Source organism: Heterodontus francisci, chromosome 2, assembly GCF_036365525.1.
Source record: "Heterodontus francisci isolate sHetFra1 chromosome 2, sHetFra1.hap1, whole genome shotgun sequence".
NCBI classification, from domain to species: domain Eukaryota; kingdom Metazoa; phylum Chordata; class Chondrichthyes; order Heterodontiformes; family Heterodontidae; genus Heterodontus; species Heterodontus francisci.
The window spans coordinates 25,342,568-25,361,370 of record NC_090372.1 but is presented as its reverse complement, the minus strand read 5'-3'; the positions used below and the strand labels follow the sequence as shown (position 1 = coordinate 25,361,370).

General features: G+C 43.6%; 1 protein-coding gene across 2 annotated transcripts in view; it reads left to right on the top strand.

Moving 5' to 3' along the window:
* Nucleotides 1-18,803, top strand: part of znrf2b (zinc and ring finger 2b) — a 183,243-nt gene that overhangs the window by 157,797 nt on the left and 6,643 nt on the right. For both annotated transcript variants that reach the window (XM_068055811.1, XM_068055804.1), the window contains 2 exons: nucleotides 14,825-14,930; nucleotides 17,009-17,103. In XM_068055811.1, coding sequence (XP_067911912.1) covers nucleotides 14,825-14,930; nucleotides 17,009-17,066 — 164 coding nt within the window. In that variant the 3' untranslated portion in view covers nucleotides 17,067-17,103. The remainder of the gene's footprint in view (nucleotides 1-14,824; nucleotides 14,931-17,008; nucleotides 17,104-18,803) is intronic.

Sequence of the window (18,803 nt, the reverse complement as noted above, 5' to 3'; positions counted from 1 at the left end):
TTACGAGAGAGGGTACAGGGGAAATTTACAAGGATGTTACCTGGACTGGAGAATTTTAATTATGAATAAAGATTGGATAGGCTAAGGTTGTTTTCTTTGGAAGAGAACGGACTGAGGCAAGGCCTAATTGAAGTGCATAAAATTATGAGGGTCTAGATCGAGTGGATAGCAAGGGCCCTATCCACCTTGGTTGAAGGGTCTATAACCAAGGGACATAGATTTAAGGTAAGAGTTGGGAGGTTTAGAGGGGATTCAAGGGGAAAAGTTTTCACCCAGAGGGTGGTGAGGATCTGGAACTCACTGCCTGAAAGGGTGATGGAGGCAGAAACCCTCATAGCATTTAAAAAGTACTTGGATATGCACTTGAAGTGCTCTAACCGACAAGGCGACAGACCAAGAGCTGGAAAGTGGGATTAGGCTGGAGGGCTGCTCAATGGCCAGCACAAAAACGATGGGCCGAACAGCCTCCTTCCATGCTGTAAATTTCTATGATGCTATGATAACCAGTTTAGGCTTTTACAACAGTTGGGTAGCTTAATGAGGTCTCCCGATGTGCTGATGGCAAAAAGGCCCTTGAGCTGAAGCATCTCACCCTATCGCATTGTAGTGGAGAAGTTGATACAGGAGTTTAATTGTGTGGGTGATGGGAATAGGGGTGGTTAGAATTTACAACTGAAAATTTCAATAAACATTCTGGGCTATTTCAGGAACTCTGTGCCTGTCTGCAGTCAGAAGTATAGTTGATTACATTTGTTTATGCAGACAGTACGCACACATCATGTAATACTGTGCATTTGTAATTCTAACAATCTGACTTGGTTCTTACACTAAGTGAGGCTGTGGAGCAGGCTCTGTGGTGAGATAAATCTCCTCACTGGAGGATGGAAAACCTAAGTCATCATAAGGGCAGTGAGTAAAGTCATAACCCCAAGAGGTTTACGCTACTATTTATTGTGGTATAGCTTTGCATTCACATTGTGGTGCAAAGCTATTGCATTGGTTTATGCAGCAGCCATTTTGAACTGTTTGTATATGCTGATGAGATTACCCTGTCTTTGACCTCACTAAGACACTCAACATCTATCTGTATTTTGATTCTGTGCAGCATAAAGATATTCAGAGAAATATCTTCATGCAGTCGGAGCAAAGACTGCCATAGGGACCAGTTGAAGCAGAGATCATTACATCTTTCAAGGGAAATTTGGATAACTATGCATAATGAATGGATAATATCAGAACTGAGAGGTTATACTTACCAGGAAAGGCTGAACATTCTGCAACTCTGTTCTGCCAGAAAGAGAAAACCGAGGGGTCTAATGGAGGTTTTTGGAATTATGAAGGGTTTGTTAGGGTAGACGTAAAGAGGATGTTTTCACCTTTGGGGGAGGCTGCAACATGAAGCCACAAATATAAGATAGTGACCAATAAATCCAGTATGGTAATTCAGGAGAAACACTTTCACCCAGAGAGTGATTACAATGTGGAATTTAGGATATGCTGATAGATTAGATGAAGAGGCATGGGAAGAGGCTTGTGGGAGCCTAAACGCCAGCATAGATCAGTTAGGCCGAATGGTCTGTTTCTGTGCTGTAAATTCTAAGTGTTTCCTTATCCTATATTACTGTGATTAAGCACCATTGGACTGAATTGAATGCTTTCCAGGTCAGGGATAGACTTGTTTAAAGGATTACTTTATGTTACAGTGTTGAAAGAATTATATAGTACAATAAAATTCATAGCAGGTTTGGACCATGACCTCAATGGGATAGATTAGAGTCATGCAGAATGTGATTTGCATTTTACTACCACATACAGATAGTGGTTTACAACCATGATTTTACCACTTATGGGTTTATTTTTTTAATTAAGTTGGCCATGAAACAGGTTTGTTTTCTTTTAAAAAGGTGCTCTAGTGTTGGATTTAGATCACAACCAAGTCTGCTGCATTGGAGTCCAAGTTACCAGATTCCATCTGCTGGCCTGAGGATGGATCGGACTGGTCCTTTTCAGGAGAGGAGGAATTTTAGTGCTGATCAGATTAAAATGAATGCTGAGGAATGGAATATTTCTTTTTCCTATTAGTATCGTTTGGAGCCAGCCTAGGGCAGATGTAATAGAGCCTCAAGGTATTGTTTAGTCTTCAACCTTCTCCTGTACATTACTCACAACTAACGCATCTTCTATGTGATTGATAGCAACAACAACTTGCATTTATATAGCAATTTAACATCATGAAACATTCCAAGGTGTTTCACAGGACAGTAATCAGACAAAATATGACACTGCGTCACTTCAGGCAATATTGGGACTGGTCACGAGAAGCTTGGTCAAAAGGTTAGGTTTTAAGGAGCTTCTTTAGAGGAGAAAGAGAGGTTTGGGGGGAAAATTCCAGAGTTTAGGTTCTAGGCACCTGAAGGCACAGCTGCCAATGGTAGGGCAAAGGAAGTGGGGCTGGATAAGAGGTCAGAGATTTAAGGTGTTTGGCAAACAACCAGAGGCGACATGAGGAAAAACTCTTTATTGCGAGTGGTTAGAATTTGAAAAACACTGCCTGATAGGGTGATGGATGCGATTCAATAGTAGCTTTAAAAAGTGAATGGAATAAATAGTTGAAGGAGGAGAAAGAGGAGGGGAGTGGGAGTGCAGATTGTTCTTTGAAAGAACCCAACGCAGACTCAATCAGTCAAGTGATGGCCTCCTGTACTGTACTATTCTATGATTCTCTGAATTTAAAAATGATTAGTTGAGAACAGGACATGGTTAACTGCCAGAAGTGATAGTAGAGTGAGGCAAAAGGAAACATGAAAGAAATTAAAGAAATATCAGATTCAGAGAGTGTGTGAAGACTTATATCAGATTAGTTAACTTGGAAAAATGAAGTAGAAAGTATGAAAACCTGACAAAGCGGAGCAGGTTCCAGTAGCCCAGGAGTCTGGTGGAAGGAAACAGCAAGTCAGTACCCATTAGTGATGTACCAATGGGGGAATACTCAACCCAAGCATCCTCCTCCATCCCCACTCATGCTGGTGCACCGGCTCCACTTTACCAGCACTTACTGTCAGAGAGCAAATGGGAACCCCACAACGCACTGTGGAGGAGCTGACCATGGCATTGCTAAGCTAATGTGTGGAACATAGGTTCAAAGTTTTCTTTCCTTCCTCTGTATTTGATCACTTTTAGGCTTTATGCAAGCTGTTTGGCAGAAATACCAAGATTTTAAATGGAACTTTCCAGGACCTCAGTAATGGTTTCCCTAGGGACCTTTGTGCCTATCACCAAGACTTCAAGTATTGCAGCAACATTGTAAAGGCTTCCCACAGACCAAGTGACCATTACTATCATTAATTGATATTTGTTTTGGTAATTTTGGGATGTGGTTGATACTGGCAACGCAACATTTATTGCCCATCCTCAGTTGCCTTTGAGAAGATGTTGGTGGGCCTTCTTCTTGAACCCATGCAGTCTGCATGGTGAAGGTGCTCCCACAGGGCTGCTAGGTGGGAACTGCCAGGATTTTGGCCAGCAACTATGAAGGAATGGTGATGCATGCCTAAGTCAGGATGGTGTGTGACCAGGAGGGAAAGATATAGGTGATTGTTGTTCTCATTAACTTGCAGCCCTTGTTCTTCAGGTGGTGGAGGTTGCGGGTTTGGGGTAGTGCTATTGAAGAAGCCTTGGCGAGTTACTTCAGTGCATGTTGTAAGCAGTACACACTGGAGCCACAGTGCGTGGTGCAGAAAGGAGTGGATGTTTAAGCCAGTAGGGGTGCCAACCAAGCTGAATACCTTGCCTTGGGCTATTAATAACCCACATGATAGCAATGGAAATCAGTCCCCTTTTGCTTCTCTAAACACTTGGATGATTAGCATCACTTTTAAGCCTTTGAGAATCATTGTAGTGAAAGAATTTTCCAAACACTAGTATAAACCAAACACCTTTTACAGGAGTCAAGACACTTAAAAAGACTTCACCTCTCTACCACCTTCAGGTGAGCCTTAGTTCAAACAAGGATCTACATAAAGGAATCAATAAAGTAGCGTTTAGTTTGAAACCAGCTAAGAAACACATGCACTATTAATATAATAGAGTTTCCAAAGCCAATATGCAATATGCCCACTACTTCAGCCACTTCATTCTCCTATGTAAGTTGGAGCAGCGCATTGTGATCTTGTTTTTGACAATCCCACTTTGGAAGGATTTTTTTTTAAATGTCACCTCTTTGTGACCATAATGTGCTTTCCAGAAAGGAAGGAAAGGTAGGGCGGCAGTTTGGTGGTAATGTGCCATTGCCTGTGTGTCCTGCAGAGATAAGGATGCTGGTTGCAGTTCTGGGTCAAGTGCTGAGTTGGATAAAGGGGATGGAGAGGGAGGGGCCAGGTGGTCTGCTGGGAGAAATTAAAAGAAAAAAAAGAGAGAATTTATATTTATATAGCCTCTTTCACAACCGCAGGATGTCCTAAAATGTTTTACAGCTATTGAAGTACTTGTAATGTGGGAAAAGACAGCTAATTAGCATACAGCAAAGTCCCACTAACAAAAATGCAATATTGAGCAGATAATTTTTTTTTTGTGATGTTAGTTGACGGATAAATATTGATCAGGAAGGACACCAGGGAGAACGCCCCTGCTCTTCAAAATAGCACCATGGGATCTTTTACTTCGGGGTGGGGGGAGGTTTATGGAGGGAATTCCAGAGGACCAATTAGGACCAATATTCCTTTTAAAATTTAGTTGTTGTGAACAGTCAGTTTTTATCAGTGTGTGGTCCTTCAAATTTTTTTGCATGACTGCGCACACATTATTTATTAAAGAACAAGGCCTGCGCGGTATCTTTCACACTGCTGGTGGCTGCGCACCCACGGATCTTAGCAAGAACATTGTTTATGGCCTAGGCAGCTGAAACCAATACCAAAATGCACTGCTCAAAGCTACATAGGAGTTGGCTGCAGTAGTGGTCACTACATTGATTTTGGAAACTCTTACATTAATATTGTGGGTCTGTTCCCTGGTTGGTTTTGAACTAACCACTGCTGTAGTGATGCCATAATTACATGTTGTAATATGGGCACTGCACAAGAAACCTCAAATAAAACCATATAAGAACAAATTAATCTTATGATGCACTGTACTTAAAATTTCAAATTGGATTATTACATTAGAAAGTTTATTCTGTTGAATGCAGAATTTTGGATTTCCCAAAAATTAATAGTTCTTTCATCATTTTCATTTCTTTTAAAGCCTTTTCTTTAGAAAAACAACTATTTTTTTCATTAAAATGAAAGCAAAATACTGCGGATGCTGGAAATCTGAAATAAAAACAAGAAATGCTGGAACCACTCAGTTCCGATGAAGGGTCACTGACCCGAAACGTTAACTCTGCTTCTCTTTCCACAGATGCTGCCAGACCTGCTGAGTGGTTCCAGCATTTCTTGTTTTTATTTTATTTTTTCCATTTTCCTCCCCTCATGTTCTCTTCCTCTCCACCCTATCTCAATTCTCCATAAGATAATAGGCAAATGACTTCCGTTGACAGCTTGCATCAGGCTTGGTTCACTTGATAGTCTTCTCATTTGTGAGCCAAAAGATTGGGGGTTCAAGTTCCTTCTCTAGGCCAACACTACATTGCAATAAATGATGGAGTGCTGCATTGTCAGAGGTGTTGTCTTTCGGAAGAAATGTTAAACCAAGGCTACGTCCATCATTGTGTGGTGGTATTTCGAAGAGCAGGGAGTTCTCCCTGGTGTTTTGATCAATATTTATCCCTCAGCTAACATCACTTAAAAAAAAAACAGATTATCTGGTCAGTACCACATTGTTGTTTGTGGGACTTTGCTGTGTGCTAATGTGATATTATTCAGTACTACAACAACTTGCAATTATGTAGATTTAAAGTAGTAAAATCTTCCAGGGCACGTTACAGGAGTGTTATCAAACAAAGTTTAACACTGAGCCACATAGGCAATATTAGGGCAGATTTTCTTCCTTTATGACATTCCTTTGACCAAGCTTTTTTTCCAACAAAGACATCTGAGATGAAGGTTTACACATAAGGTTTGCTTGTTTTAGCTGAACTATTTGCCCTGAGCAAACACTCTCTCTTTTAATTTGTTGATTAGGCAAATTCATCTGGTGGGCATTAGATTACAAGTCAGAACAGGATATAAGGATGATGGTGTAGCTCACTGCTGCGTACAGTTCTGGACATCAAACTTAGTCACCTTTGCCTGAAAGACTATATAGTTACACTGGAAGGAGTTCAGAGTGACAAGTGACAAGGATATATCCAAGCCTTGGGGGACTAAGTTTCTGAACAAACACACGGCCACCATAGGATAATAAATTATGAAGCAGATGATCAGATAAAGTCATAGATAAGGAAGAGGGTTGAAGGTAATGGAGCCATCAGTATATCTGTTTGATTCACATTGAGACTAGGAAGAGAGTATAGAGATGAAGCTGGTTGCGAGGGAAGAGTCCACTGAGGGGAGAGGCCATGCTTGGACTGTGGAAGGAATTGGCTCTTGATGGGCTGAATGGCCTTTTCTCACACCAATTTTAAAATTTTATAATCCCACCTCATTTTGGCAGTCTTTTTAACAAGAAGATAACCTTGACTCCTAACCTTTTGACTGCTTCTCTCTTTTCAAGTCGCAGTTGTCTATTTTGAGCCAAACTCGGTTTTTAATTTTCTTCTTTTTTTATATGCAAAGCTTACAGGAAATGAACTGAAAGAGAGAAGAGAGAGTGTATCTTCCTGCTCCATTCTACTTAACACAAAGCAGAAATGAGAAGTCTTAGAAGTGAATGTTCACAGTCTAGTTCCCCTTTCATTTCTGCTCAACACAGTGTGCAATAAAAGTGACCAGATTGAAGAGGGTCGCTGCATAGAATGGCCTTCTGGTAGATGCCCCTTTCCTTTATGGCAGTGCCAAAGCTTTAATGAAATTGAGCACTGCCTCTGCAGACCTTGAGTCCCACCTAGGTTGGATGTATTCTGAGAGGTTTCATGAGAAGACTTCCCATCTCCCACACCCCTAGCCTTACATGCCCACCATTGGTCGCCCGTCACATCCATTCTTATGGTGCTCTACCTTCCTACACCAATTGAGAAGTGAAAATTGAGATTACCCAATGAGACCCCCGCTTAGTTTTCCAAACGCAAGGAAATACAAGCCAAGTTTATATAATCTATCCTCATAATTTAACCCTCTAAACCCCAGGTTCATTCTGGTGAATCTGCACTGCATTCACTCCATGGCCAATTGATGTCAAATTGTACCATGCAGGGAGACTTCTCCCAATCAGTATCTTGGCAACACATCTCCTAATGTCTGTCCCAGGCCATTACTTTCAGTAGATCAGTGGGAAATACTTGGAGCTAAGAGGACTTGTATGACCCAGAACGTAGTCAGTACAGTCACTAACCTGAGAAAGAGCCCAGGTTTGACTCCACTACCCTCCCCCACCACCGTCCCACCTCGATCTGTGCTGAGTTAGCCGACCTCACTGGGGTCTGTAGTGGGAGTGTTACAATTCATGCCAGTGACCTTGAACTATGGAGGTGAAGAGAAAATATCAGCCAACATAACATCCCGAATTCCTATTCTGTGGTGACATCGGGGACACTGATTTGTGTTAAATGACCACAACTGCATATTTAAATAGTTACCCTCACATATATATGTGTATAGATAAAATATGTACATCTACACATGTATACATATGCACACATATTTATAGATAATAGTTACACACACACACAGGTAATGTAGCAAAATTAGATCACAAAAGTGCCAAGCAATGACCATTTCCAACAAGAGAGAATCTAACCATTTCCCCTTGATGTTCAACACCATTACTATTGCTGAATTCCCCACCATCAATATCCTGGGGGTTACCATTGACCAGAAACTGAACTGGACCAGCCATATAAATACTGTGATTACGAGTAAGTCAGGGACTGGCAATTCTGAGGCAAGTAACTCACTTCTTGACTCCCAAAGCCTGTTCACCATCTACAAGGCACAAGTAAGGAGTGTGATGGAATACTCTCCACTTAGCTGGATGAGTGCAGCTTCAATAATACTCAGGAATCTCAACACAATCCAGGACAAAGCAGCCTGCTTGATCGGTACCCCATCAACCTCCTTAAACATTCACTCTCTCCACCACCAACACACTGGCAGCAGTGTACCATCGACAAGATGCACTGCAGCAACTCATCAAGGCTCCTTCGACAGCATCTTCCAAACCCATGACCTCTACCACCCACAGCAATGTGATTAACTCTTACATGCCCTCTGAAATGGCCTAGCAAGCCACTTAGTTGTACCTAACCGCTACGAAGTTAATAAAAAGGAATGAAACCGGCATAGACCTCAGCACCAGAAATGACAACGGCAAACCCAGCCCTGTCGACCCTGCAAAGTCCTCCTTACTAACAGCTGGGGACTTGTGCCAAAGTTGGGAGAGCTGTCCCACAGGCTAGTCAAGCAACAGCCTGACATAGTCAAACTCACGGAATCATACCTTACAGACAATGTCCCAGACACTGCAATAACTATCCCTGGGTATGTCCATCCCACCGGCAGGACAGACCCAACAGAGGTGGTGGCACAGTGATATACAGTAGGGAGGGAGTTGCCCTGGGAGTACTCAACGTCGACTCCGGACCCCATGAAGTCTCATGGCATCAGGTCAAACATGGGCAAGGTAACCTCCTACTGATTACCACCTACCGCCCTCCCTCAGCTGATGACTCAGTACTCCACCATGTTGAACACCACTTGAAGGAAGCACTGAGGGCGGCAAGGGCACAAAATGTACTCTGGTTGGGGATTTCAATGTCCATCACCAAGAGTGGCTCGGTAGCATCACTACTGACCGAGCTGGCCGAGTCCTAAAGGACATAGCTGCTAGACTGGGTCTGCGGCAGGTGGTGGGGGAACCAACACGAGGGAAAAACATACTTGACCTCGTCCTCACCAATCTGCTGCAGATGCTTCTGTCCATGACTCTATTGGTAGGAGTGACCACCGTACAGTCCTTGTGAAGACGAAGTCCCGCCTTCACATTGAGGATGCCGTCCATCGTGTTGTGTGGCAGTATCACCGTGCTAAATGGGATAGATTTCGAACAGATCTAGCAATGCAAAACTGGGCATCCATGAGGCGCTGTGGGCCATCAGCAGCAGCAGAATTGTACTCAACCACAATCTGTAACCTCATGGCCCGGCATATCCCCCACTCTACCATTACCATCAAACCAGGAGACCAACCCTGGTTCAATGAAGAGTGCAGGAGGGCATACCAGGAGCAGCACCAGGCATACCTCAATATGAGGTGTCAACCTGGTGAAGCTACAACACAGGACTATCTGCGTGCCAAACTGCGTAAGCAGCATGCGATAGATAGAACTAAGCGATCCCATAACCAGCAGATCAGATCTAAGCTCTGCAGTCCTGCCACATCCAGCCGTGAATGGTGGTGGACAATTAAACATTTAACTGGAGGAGTTGGTCCACAAATATCCCCATCCTCAATGATGGGGGAGCCCAGCACATCAGTACAAAAGATAAGGCTGAAGCATTTGCAACAATCTTCAGCCAGAAGTGCTGAGTTGATGATCCATCTCTGCCTCCTCCTGAAGTCCCTAGCATCACAGTTGCCAGACTTCAGCCAATTCGATTCACTCCGCGTGATATCAAGAAATGACTGAAGGCACTGGACACTGCAAAAGCTATGGACCTTGACAATATTCCGGCAATAGTACTGAAGACCTGTGTTCCAGAACTTGCCGTGCCCCGAGTCAAGCTGTTCCAGTACAGCTACAACACTGGCATTTACCCTGCAATGTGGAAAATTGCCCAGGTATGTCCTGTACACAAAAAGCAGGACAAATCAAACCTGGCCAATTACTGCCCCATCAGCCTACTCTCTATCATCAGTAAAGGGATAGAAGGTGTCATCAACAGTGCCATCAAGCAGCACTTGCTTAGCAATAATCTGCTCAGTGATGCTTAGTTTGGGTTCCGCCAGAGCCGCTCAGCTCCTGACCTCATTACAGCCTTGGTTCAAACATGGACAAAAAGGCTGAACTCAAGAGGTGAGGTGAGAGTGACTGCCCTTGACATCAAGGCAGCATTTGACTGAGTATGGCATCAAGGAGCCCTAGCAAAACTGAAGTCAATGGGAATCGGGGGAAAACCTTCCGCTGGCTGGAGTCATACCTAGCGCAAAGGAGGTCAATCATCTGAGCTCCAGGACATCACTGCAGGAGTTCCTCAGGATAGTGTCCTAGGCCCAACCATCTTCAGCTGCTTCATCAATGACCTTCCTTCAATCATAAGGTCAGAAGTGGGGATGTTCGTGGATAATTGCACAATGTTCAGCACCATTCGTGACTCCTCAGATACTGAAGCAGTCCATGTAGAAATGCAGCAAGACCTGGACAATATCCAGGCTTGGGCTGATAAGTGGCAAGTAACATTCGCGCCACACAAGTGCCAGGCAATGACCATCTCCAACAAGAGAGAATCTAACCATCTCCCCTTGTCATTCAACAGCATTACCATCGCTGAATCCCCCACTATCAACATCCTAGGGGTTACCATTGACCAGAAACTGAACTGGAGTAGCCATATAGTGGCTACAAGAGCAGGTCAGAGGCTAGGAATCCTGAGGCGAGTAACTCACCTCCTGACTCCCCAAAGCCTGTCCACCATCTACAAGGCACAAGTCAGCGGTGTGATGGAATACTCTCCACTTGCCTGGATGGGTGCAGCTCCAGCAACACTCAAGAAGCTCGACACCATCCAGGACAAAGCAGCCCGCTTGATTGGCACCCCATCTACAAACATTCACTCCCTCCACCACCGACGCACAGTGGCAGTAGTGTGTACCATCTACAAGAAACACTGCAGCAATGCACCAAGGCTCCTTAGACAGCACCTTCCAAACCTGCGACCTCTACCAACTCGAAGGACAAGGGCAGCAAATACATGGGAACACCACCACCTGCAAGTTCCCCTCCAAGTCACATCTTGACTTGGAACAATATCGCCGTTCCTTCACTGTCGCTGGGTCAAAATCCTGGAACTCCCTTCCTAACAGCACTGTGGGTATACCTACCCCCAAATGGACTGCAGCGGTTCAAGAAGGCAGCTCACCACCACCTTCTCAAGGGCAATTAGGGATGGGCAATAAATGCTGGCCTGGCCAGCATCGCCCACATCCCATGAATGAATAAAAAAAAATAGAAGGACAAGGGCAGCAGTCGCAAGGGAACACCACCTGCAAGTTCCCCTCCAAGCAACACACCATCCTGACTTGGAAACATATCACAATTCCTTCACTATCGTTGGATCAATATCCTGGAGCTCCCTCCCTAACAGCACTGTGGTTGTACTCGCACCAGCTGGACTTCAGAGGTTCATGAAGGTGGCTCACCACCGCCTTCTTAACGGTCATTAGGAATGGGCAACAAATGTTAGCCTTGCTAGCAATGCTCACATCTCATGAACAAATGAAAAAAAACTCACATATATGATGTACTCTGCACACACACACATATATATATATAATGTATAATACAGTACTCAGATTGAAATCGATATATTTTTGTTCGTTAAAGGTATCAAGGGGTGTAGATCAGAGGCTGGTAAATGGCATTGAGACACAGATCAGCCATGTTCTAACTGAATGGCAGGGAACAGACTCAAGGGGTTGAATAGCCAACTGTAATTGCTGGAATATGTCTCCACATGCTGAGGAGACGAAACACACTTGAATTGAGGGGCTTAGTCTGGGTTGTGAGCTCCAGTGATGGTAATGTACGAGGGATATGTGACTGTTATACACAGACTTTGGCCGGAATTTTACGTCCCTTTCCTAGGAGCAACGCAAAAACGTGTGGGAGGCAGGGGGTGCCATACCCGTTGCCTACCCATCCCCGCTGCTACTTTACCAGCGGCGTGGATGGTGGCAAAGGGCCTTCACACAGCAGGCCGATTGAGGCCCTTAAATGGCCAATTAAGGGCCTCCTCCCATCGTAGATGGTATTTTACCAGCAGCGGATGGACACCAGCACCTGAGGAGGCTGTCCAGTAATACCTGATGGCCTCCTTGCGGCTGGGGGTGGGGTGGGCTCTCCTGATCGGGCACCCTGTGTCCAACGGAGGACCCCCCCCCCCCCCCAGCAGTACACGCCACCCCTGCTAAAAGTAGTCCCCCCTTGCCCTGCTCTCTGATCCAATCCTCGCCAGGGCCTAGCCGATTGTCCCCAGTGATGCTCGATCCACACTTACCTGCTCCGAGGCCAGCATCTATCGTGGCTCGTTGCTGGGTGCAGTCCCAGCAGTGGCCACCACTCCTGGTGGCGCTGCTGGGACTGAAGAGCTGCCAGCCCTCTGATTGGCCAGCAGCTCTTGGAGGCGGGACCTCCTGCCTCAGAGCGGTGGAGGTCCCAAATGACGTCAATTAAGGGCCTGGGCCATGCAAAATAACAGCATGGCTTCCAGGCCTGGTGGATACAGGCTCTCCCCCAACTATTCAGCCGGTTGGTGGGGCCACCGCCTTAACATTAAATTCCAACCTTTGTCCTTGAACCCAGCATTAATTCAAAGGCCTTTCAAAGCCAGTAAATCAAAATGAGAGGCTTTAAAAAAAAGACCAAGAAGGGCAAACAGAAACTACAACTGGGTCACATAGCTGGAGGTGCCTTGCAGTATAGATGTAATGTGAAGAAGTGTTTGTAACCATACTTAATGGTTGTTGCTCATATTAAAATTTTCAGCAGCAGAATTTACAACTGGATCTCCTGGTTCATCTTATTTTAACCTGCGGCTGAGGGAAGCAGATGTGTGTGCAGAGAGATGTTTAGTTGATCTATAAGAAGTATTATAAGCTTAGCTTATAAAAATAAAAGAGGCAGATGGTATTTAAAGAATTGGAGACCGATCACATTATTGAATGTGGAGTGAGAAGCTGAACAGTTACTATAAGCTAAACACTTGCCTGTGATCTGCATGACATAAGTGAACAGTGCAACGATTCTTTCATTTTCTGATCTCCCTAGGCAGGGATTGGCACACATTTTCACATTACATCTATACTGCAAGGCACCTCCAGCTATGTGACCCAGTTGTAGTTTCTGTTTGCCCTTCTTGGCCTTTTTTTAAAGCCTCTCATTTTGATCTACTGGCTTTGAAAGGCACTAAACCTCTTCTGACCCAACCCGGCAACCCAGCTGGTGAAACAGGTAAAACACAGCCAAAATCTGCTTCACTCCTTTTGGTGGAAACAAGTAATTCCATTCTAAACCAGGCCATTGGACAGAGAGCTAAGGCCAAGACATGGCATCCCAAGTTGAAGCAAAGGAACTTGGATTCTGCCTTAATAATAAGAGCCTGAGACGGGGCCTACTGAATAGTGATAGCTCATTTCCAATGGAAGATTGTCAATAAAAATCCTTCTGGAAAGTTTCTCCTTTGGTAGGCTACGGTATTTTACTGCCTATATCCAAACTCGCACCAACTCCCATCATCCCTGTGCTGGCTGACCTTCATTGGCTCCTGTACAGCAGTGCCTCGAATTTAAAATGTTTATCCTCATTTTCAAATCATTTCATAGCTTTGCCCCTCCATATCTCTGTAATTTCTTACGACCCTCGAAGAACTCTGCATTCCTCCAATTCTGGCCTTTTGTGTGTCCCAAATTTCCTTCACACCTCCATTGGTGGCCATGCCTTTAGTGATCCAGGCCTCAAACTCTGGAATTCCCGCATAGCTCTCCGATCAAGATTTGGTCACCTGCCCTAATATCTCCTTATATGTAGCTCAGTGCCAAATATTGTCTGATAAGGCTACTGTGTAGCAACTTGGTGTTTTACAATATAAAAGGTGCTATATAAGTGTAAGATGTTGTGCGATGGCTCATTGCCAATGAAAGGTTAATAAAAATCCTTCTTTAAAGCTTCCCCTTACGTTGCGTTCCTTATGGTTTAATGATTCTGGGCCAGACATTCAGGTTATATGGTGGCTGGTTAGTCACGTCCTATTGCAGATAGGGCAGGTTTAGTGCTGAGCCTCAATGACTCCCCAAATACATTGATCTCATTTGGTTTGCTTTCCCTGTGGCTTTCAAAAACCAGCTGCTGAATGTGACCTCAGTTCATCACCACAAAAGAGAGGCAAGCAGCCCCCTCTACTGGTGCCATTTCATGAAGTCATTTAGTAAGGTTTTTTAAACAAACGCTCCAAAGCCCGTTTGTTGCCGCAATAGCTGCTTCCTGAGCTCTTTGCTCAGCCTCATGTACAATTAACATATGCTCAATTTGGGATTGTGACTTGTATTAGACCCACAGAAGAATGACATAGGCCGAACTGCTCACAAATAAACTCCACTCTTACTATGCATGTAATGAAACATTATGCCTAAACCGATCTCTCCCTCACCCACCCACACACAAGTATACATTTAGAAGTACATGCACATGTGCACACACCCACATATATGCATGCTGATGCCTAAGCCAGCTAAGTGCCGGCCAGCACCATCACCCTCTGCAGCTGCTGGTACCCTGAATCCAGGGGATGCTGAACAAGCCAATTGAACGCAGCCTTGTAATACAAAGGAGCTGTTAGGTTGTGTAAATGGGCTTGGCAGCTTTGGTTCCTGAAGAACATGTTCCTTATCTACAATCCTGTTTGTGCAATTGTGTGTTAACAGGACTGTCTCCTTACACACATGCAGTTGAGCCTCTGTTGGTGGAAGCTTGGAACGATATTAACACATTGTAGTAATGCCATTTATTTTTTTTGCTGCAGAGGATGTGCTGAGTAAAGATACTGGAGAATGTGCAATATGCCTTGAAGAACTGCAGCAGGGAGACACCATTGCACGTTTGCCTTGTCTATGCATCTACCATAAAGGGTGAGTAGGCCGAAGAGCCGAGATTATTGCTGCAGTGCATGCTTTTGAGTGCCAAGGGCTCTTGCACCCAAGGAGGAAACTTCTCATAGAAATCCTGACAACACTCTCAATACTGCAATGCCAAAATCTAATGACATGCAGTATGATGGCTTCTTAATATTATTAATATCACCATTGTACTTTGGAACATTCTGAGCAAGCCATTTCAAGAGAACACCATGTAAATGATTAAGTTCATAGATATATCAATAGCTCCCAAAGCATTGTGTCCGAGAATGTTTAGACTCGTACTTCTTCATAGAGGGTCGTTTCCAGTTGCCTTCATGCTTCCATGCTGGAATGGTTGATGGCAATTTCACAGGCAAATCACACTGGGTTAGGTTTTCCAACTCTGGTTGGACATATTCCTGGGGGGGTTTGTCGCATGAATTCCCACCTCCAAATACTCCACACAAACAGCCTTTTTACCCATTTCCAATATTTTAAAAATTAATCAATGAAAGTGTTCAAAGAAATGATAACCTTTTTAATGCTTTGATAAATTTTCTCCAGGGTTGCTCTCAAGTGTCCAGAAGATTAGAGCTCAATGCTTGCAGGTTCCAGAGCAATCTGTGAGGATTGAAAATCCTACATTGGGCCACGTTTTACTGACAGTTAACTTAGTATCATTGCCAGTGGCTTAGAAGTAGGTTTCCTTGGCCCATTTGTGGCTCAGGATTAATTCGTGGCATGAGCAGAGACCTTACAATAACTATAAGTGCATGTTGTCAGGAATTCACTACATTTTGCTCTTCACTATAACCCTCTTTCATTGATTTCCAAAAGAGAGCATCTTAATCTGGAGTTATCGTTTATTCAAGATACATTGTGAAAAATTGTTTTAAAAAAGTGTATGTTTTTTTTTCTAAGAAAGCATTAAAAGTGTCCTCCTTGAGGATTGTGAGCTCCATCCCCTCCATCTCATGTCTTCCCCACTTGCCCCCACCCCAGCCCCGACAACGCCCCCAATTTTAGCTGGAGTGTCTCTTAGGTCCTTTCACTCAGTACCTTTTGTCGCTTGTAGTTTGTATTGGTACAGGAACAGCAAAAACATAACACTCCCTGAAAATTCTACATGACAGAAAATCAACATGGGATTCAGATGGTGCCCTGTTTTTGTTTTTGAGCACAATGAATTTAATTATAGAATCATCAGCAACAACGATTTACATTTATATAGCACCTTTAACACAGAAAACCATCTTAATGCGCTTTACAGGCATGAGGGAAATGGCCACCAAGCTCATGAAGAAGAGGGAGGTGAAGGAGCTTAAGGAGGGACTTCTGGACAGTGGCAATTAACTAGAGTTAAGCACTCCTAGTGATACTTGCCACCTTTCACAAGATGGACAATGAATGTAACCCCCACATTCTCTATTTGGCCCACCACCCTGCTCCTTTCAAAGACCATGTACAACATATGAAATGAAGGAACATGCTCATAAATGCATTAAACTCCTCTCTCTATCAAAGATAATGAGGTGAGTTAACACAACACTGTGTAACAAAGTGTTAGTGTAGCATATGTGTTTGTTTTTTACTTAGGGAACCTCACATGGTGAATTAAAGTTCTCAGCTGGCCTCTCGTGCAGAATATTTTCTCCACAGGGAAAGAGGGCCATGTGCAACACTGCCAGAGGCTTTAAGAGCAGGTTATTTCACCTTGCTGTCAGGAAATAACAGGTGTCATGGGAGACACAAAGGGAGATCTGGGCCTGCACACAGTAGAAAATGAGAAAAGCAAAGAAGGGAGATAGCAAGCATGCTGGGAGGAACAGCACAAATACAACAAGAGACAGGAAAATTACTTGCTCTCAGGAGTTTTGAAATGTATAAAGCTCCTTTGAAATGGGGCATGCCTCACAAACATGGCTATATGATGTTTCCTTTGTGTTAACTGCCATCCTCCAACTGTATATATACTCTGGTGGGCCCTGTTTCATACAATCGGCTTTACTGTCCTTGAAGAAGATACTTTCTTTCTAGTAGGCAGTCCTGTGTGTATAGAGTTGGCATAATGTTGTGTCTTTTCTCTACAGATGTATAGACTCTTGGTTTGAAGTCAATAGATCATGTCCTGAGCACCCATCAGATTAACAGATGAATGGAACCGACTGTTTGCTGTTACTATAAGGTAATTCTGTTGTAAGCCTTGTCTCAACATGATGCACCAGCTCCTCAGTATTGGATTGTTATCTAGATTGGCTTTTGCCTGCTTGACTGATGCTGCACTGATTCACAAGTCACTTCCAGTTACTGAAGTCTCTGGAAGGCTTTTTAATGGAATTCATGGAATGTTTTTTGATCCTAAACACATATAGGATCACATACCTACTATATCCAATGTGTAAATAGGACTCACTCTGAAAATGTCCTTATATTGAAATGCTTCAGACTGAAAATGAGCTTACATTTATCTGACCTGGCAGATGAATCATGTAACTCCATTCGGAGAGTGTGCACAGACAAGGCATGTTAGGATTATAAAATGATTTCCTGAATCTAATTGTTCTAACTGTTACCAATTATCAGGGAAGAAATGATTTGCCTCCAGTGTTTCTGGTTGGAGCAATTTGCTCCTGTTTCAAGTTCTATTGCTGCTCATTCATTCACATTTACTGAAAGCTTTTGACTTCATTTCAACCAATGAATTTTGCTTATTTATGCACACACTTAGTTGTTGGACAAAGACCTTGTTTTCTACACTTTGTTCACTTAACTGAGGATGCTCTTTGAAATGATTCGCTTTCTATTCCATGCCTTGGGTATTTTCAAATGTAATTGAAAATATTCTGAAATATGAAATGTTTCATGTTGCTGTAAAACCTGCTGTGTTTGAGTTGTGACTGTGAAGGACGCTGTACCCATTCTGATTGATCACAAGTCTACCCGCTGCATTTTTCAGACATAATGAAATATTCTCTTACTGCAGTATACAGCTGCAAGCTATGGGAAAGATGATGGAAGTTTGACAGCCACAATAGGCTTTCATTGTGATATGACATAGCGTGATTAGCTTTATGGAATCTTACAGCACAGATGAAGGCCATTCATCCCATCATGCCTATGCCAGCTCTTCGAAAGAGCTATCCAATTAGTCCTACTCCCCTGCCCTTTCCCCATAGCCCTGCAGATTTTTACCTTTTCAAGTACATATCCTCATTCAAGTATATTTTCTTTTTCAAGTATAAGTGAGGCCAGATGAGTACACGGGGGACAAAGGAATAGAAGGTTATGCAGATAGATTAAGATGAAGGTTTGCTGGAGGAGGCTTATGTGGAGCATAAGCATCAGCATGGATCAGTTGGGCCAAATGGCTGTATCTACCTTCTATATAAGTCTATGTATTTGCTTTCCTTTTGAAAGTTGCTTTTGAATCTGCTTTCACCGCCCTGTCTGCTTGTGCATTCCAGATCATAGGAATGATTAGTTTATTTCAGCAAAGATCAAGTTGGGCAACCATACACTGATTATAGAGTAACCTCTCCCTGCAAGGTTTGAGCAGTAAATAGTTTTGTTGTTTGTGGGGTGAATCTGACATAAAACTCTACAGTCAAATGTTGGGGCATCTGGTCATTTGACAGAATAAGTTTTTTGGAAGAAAGAGCAATGGATCTATTTATCCAAATTAGCCATGAGGTCTCTATCTAATTTCTTTCATCAGGAAGGGCTGGGTTTGTGTGGGCCTTGGAGGACAGTTCTCCATCAATAACATCAATACTCATCCATGATTGGCCGGCAGGAGATGCAATTGGCCTGAGTTCAGGCTTCATGCAGTCGCCTATCCTCAACTCTCCCATTTTATAGTCACCAATCTGAAAAACAGTGAATCTC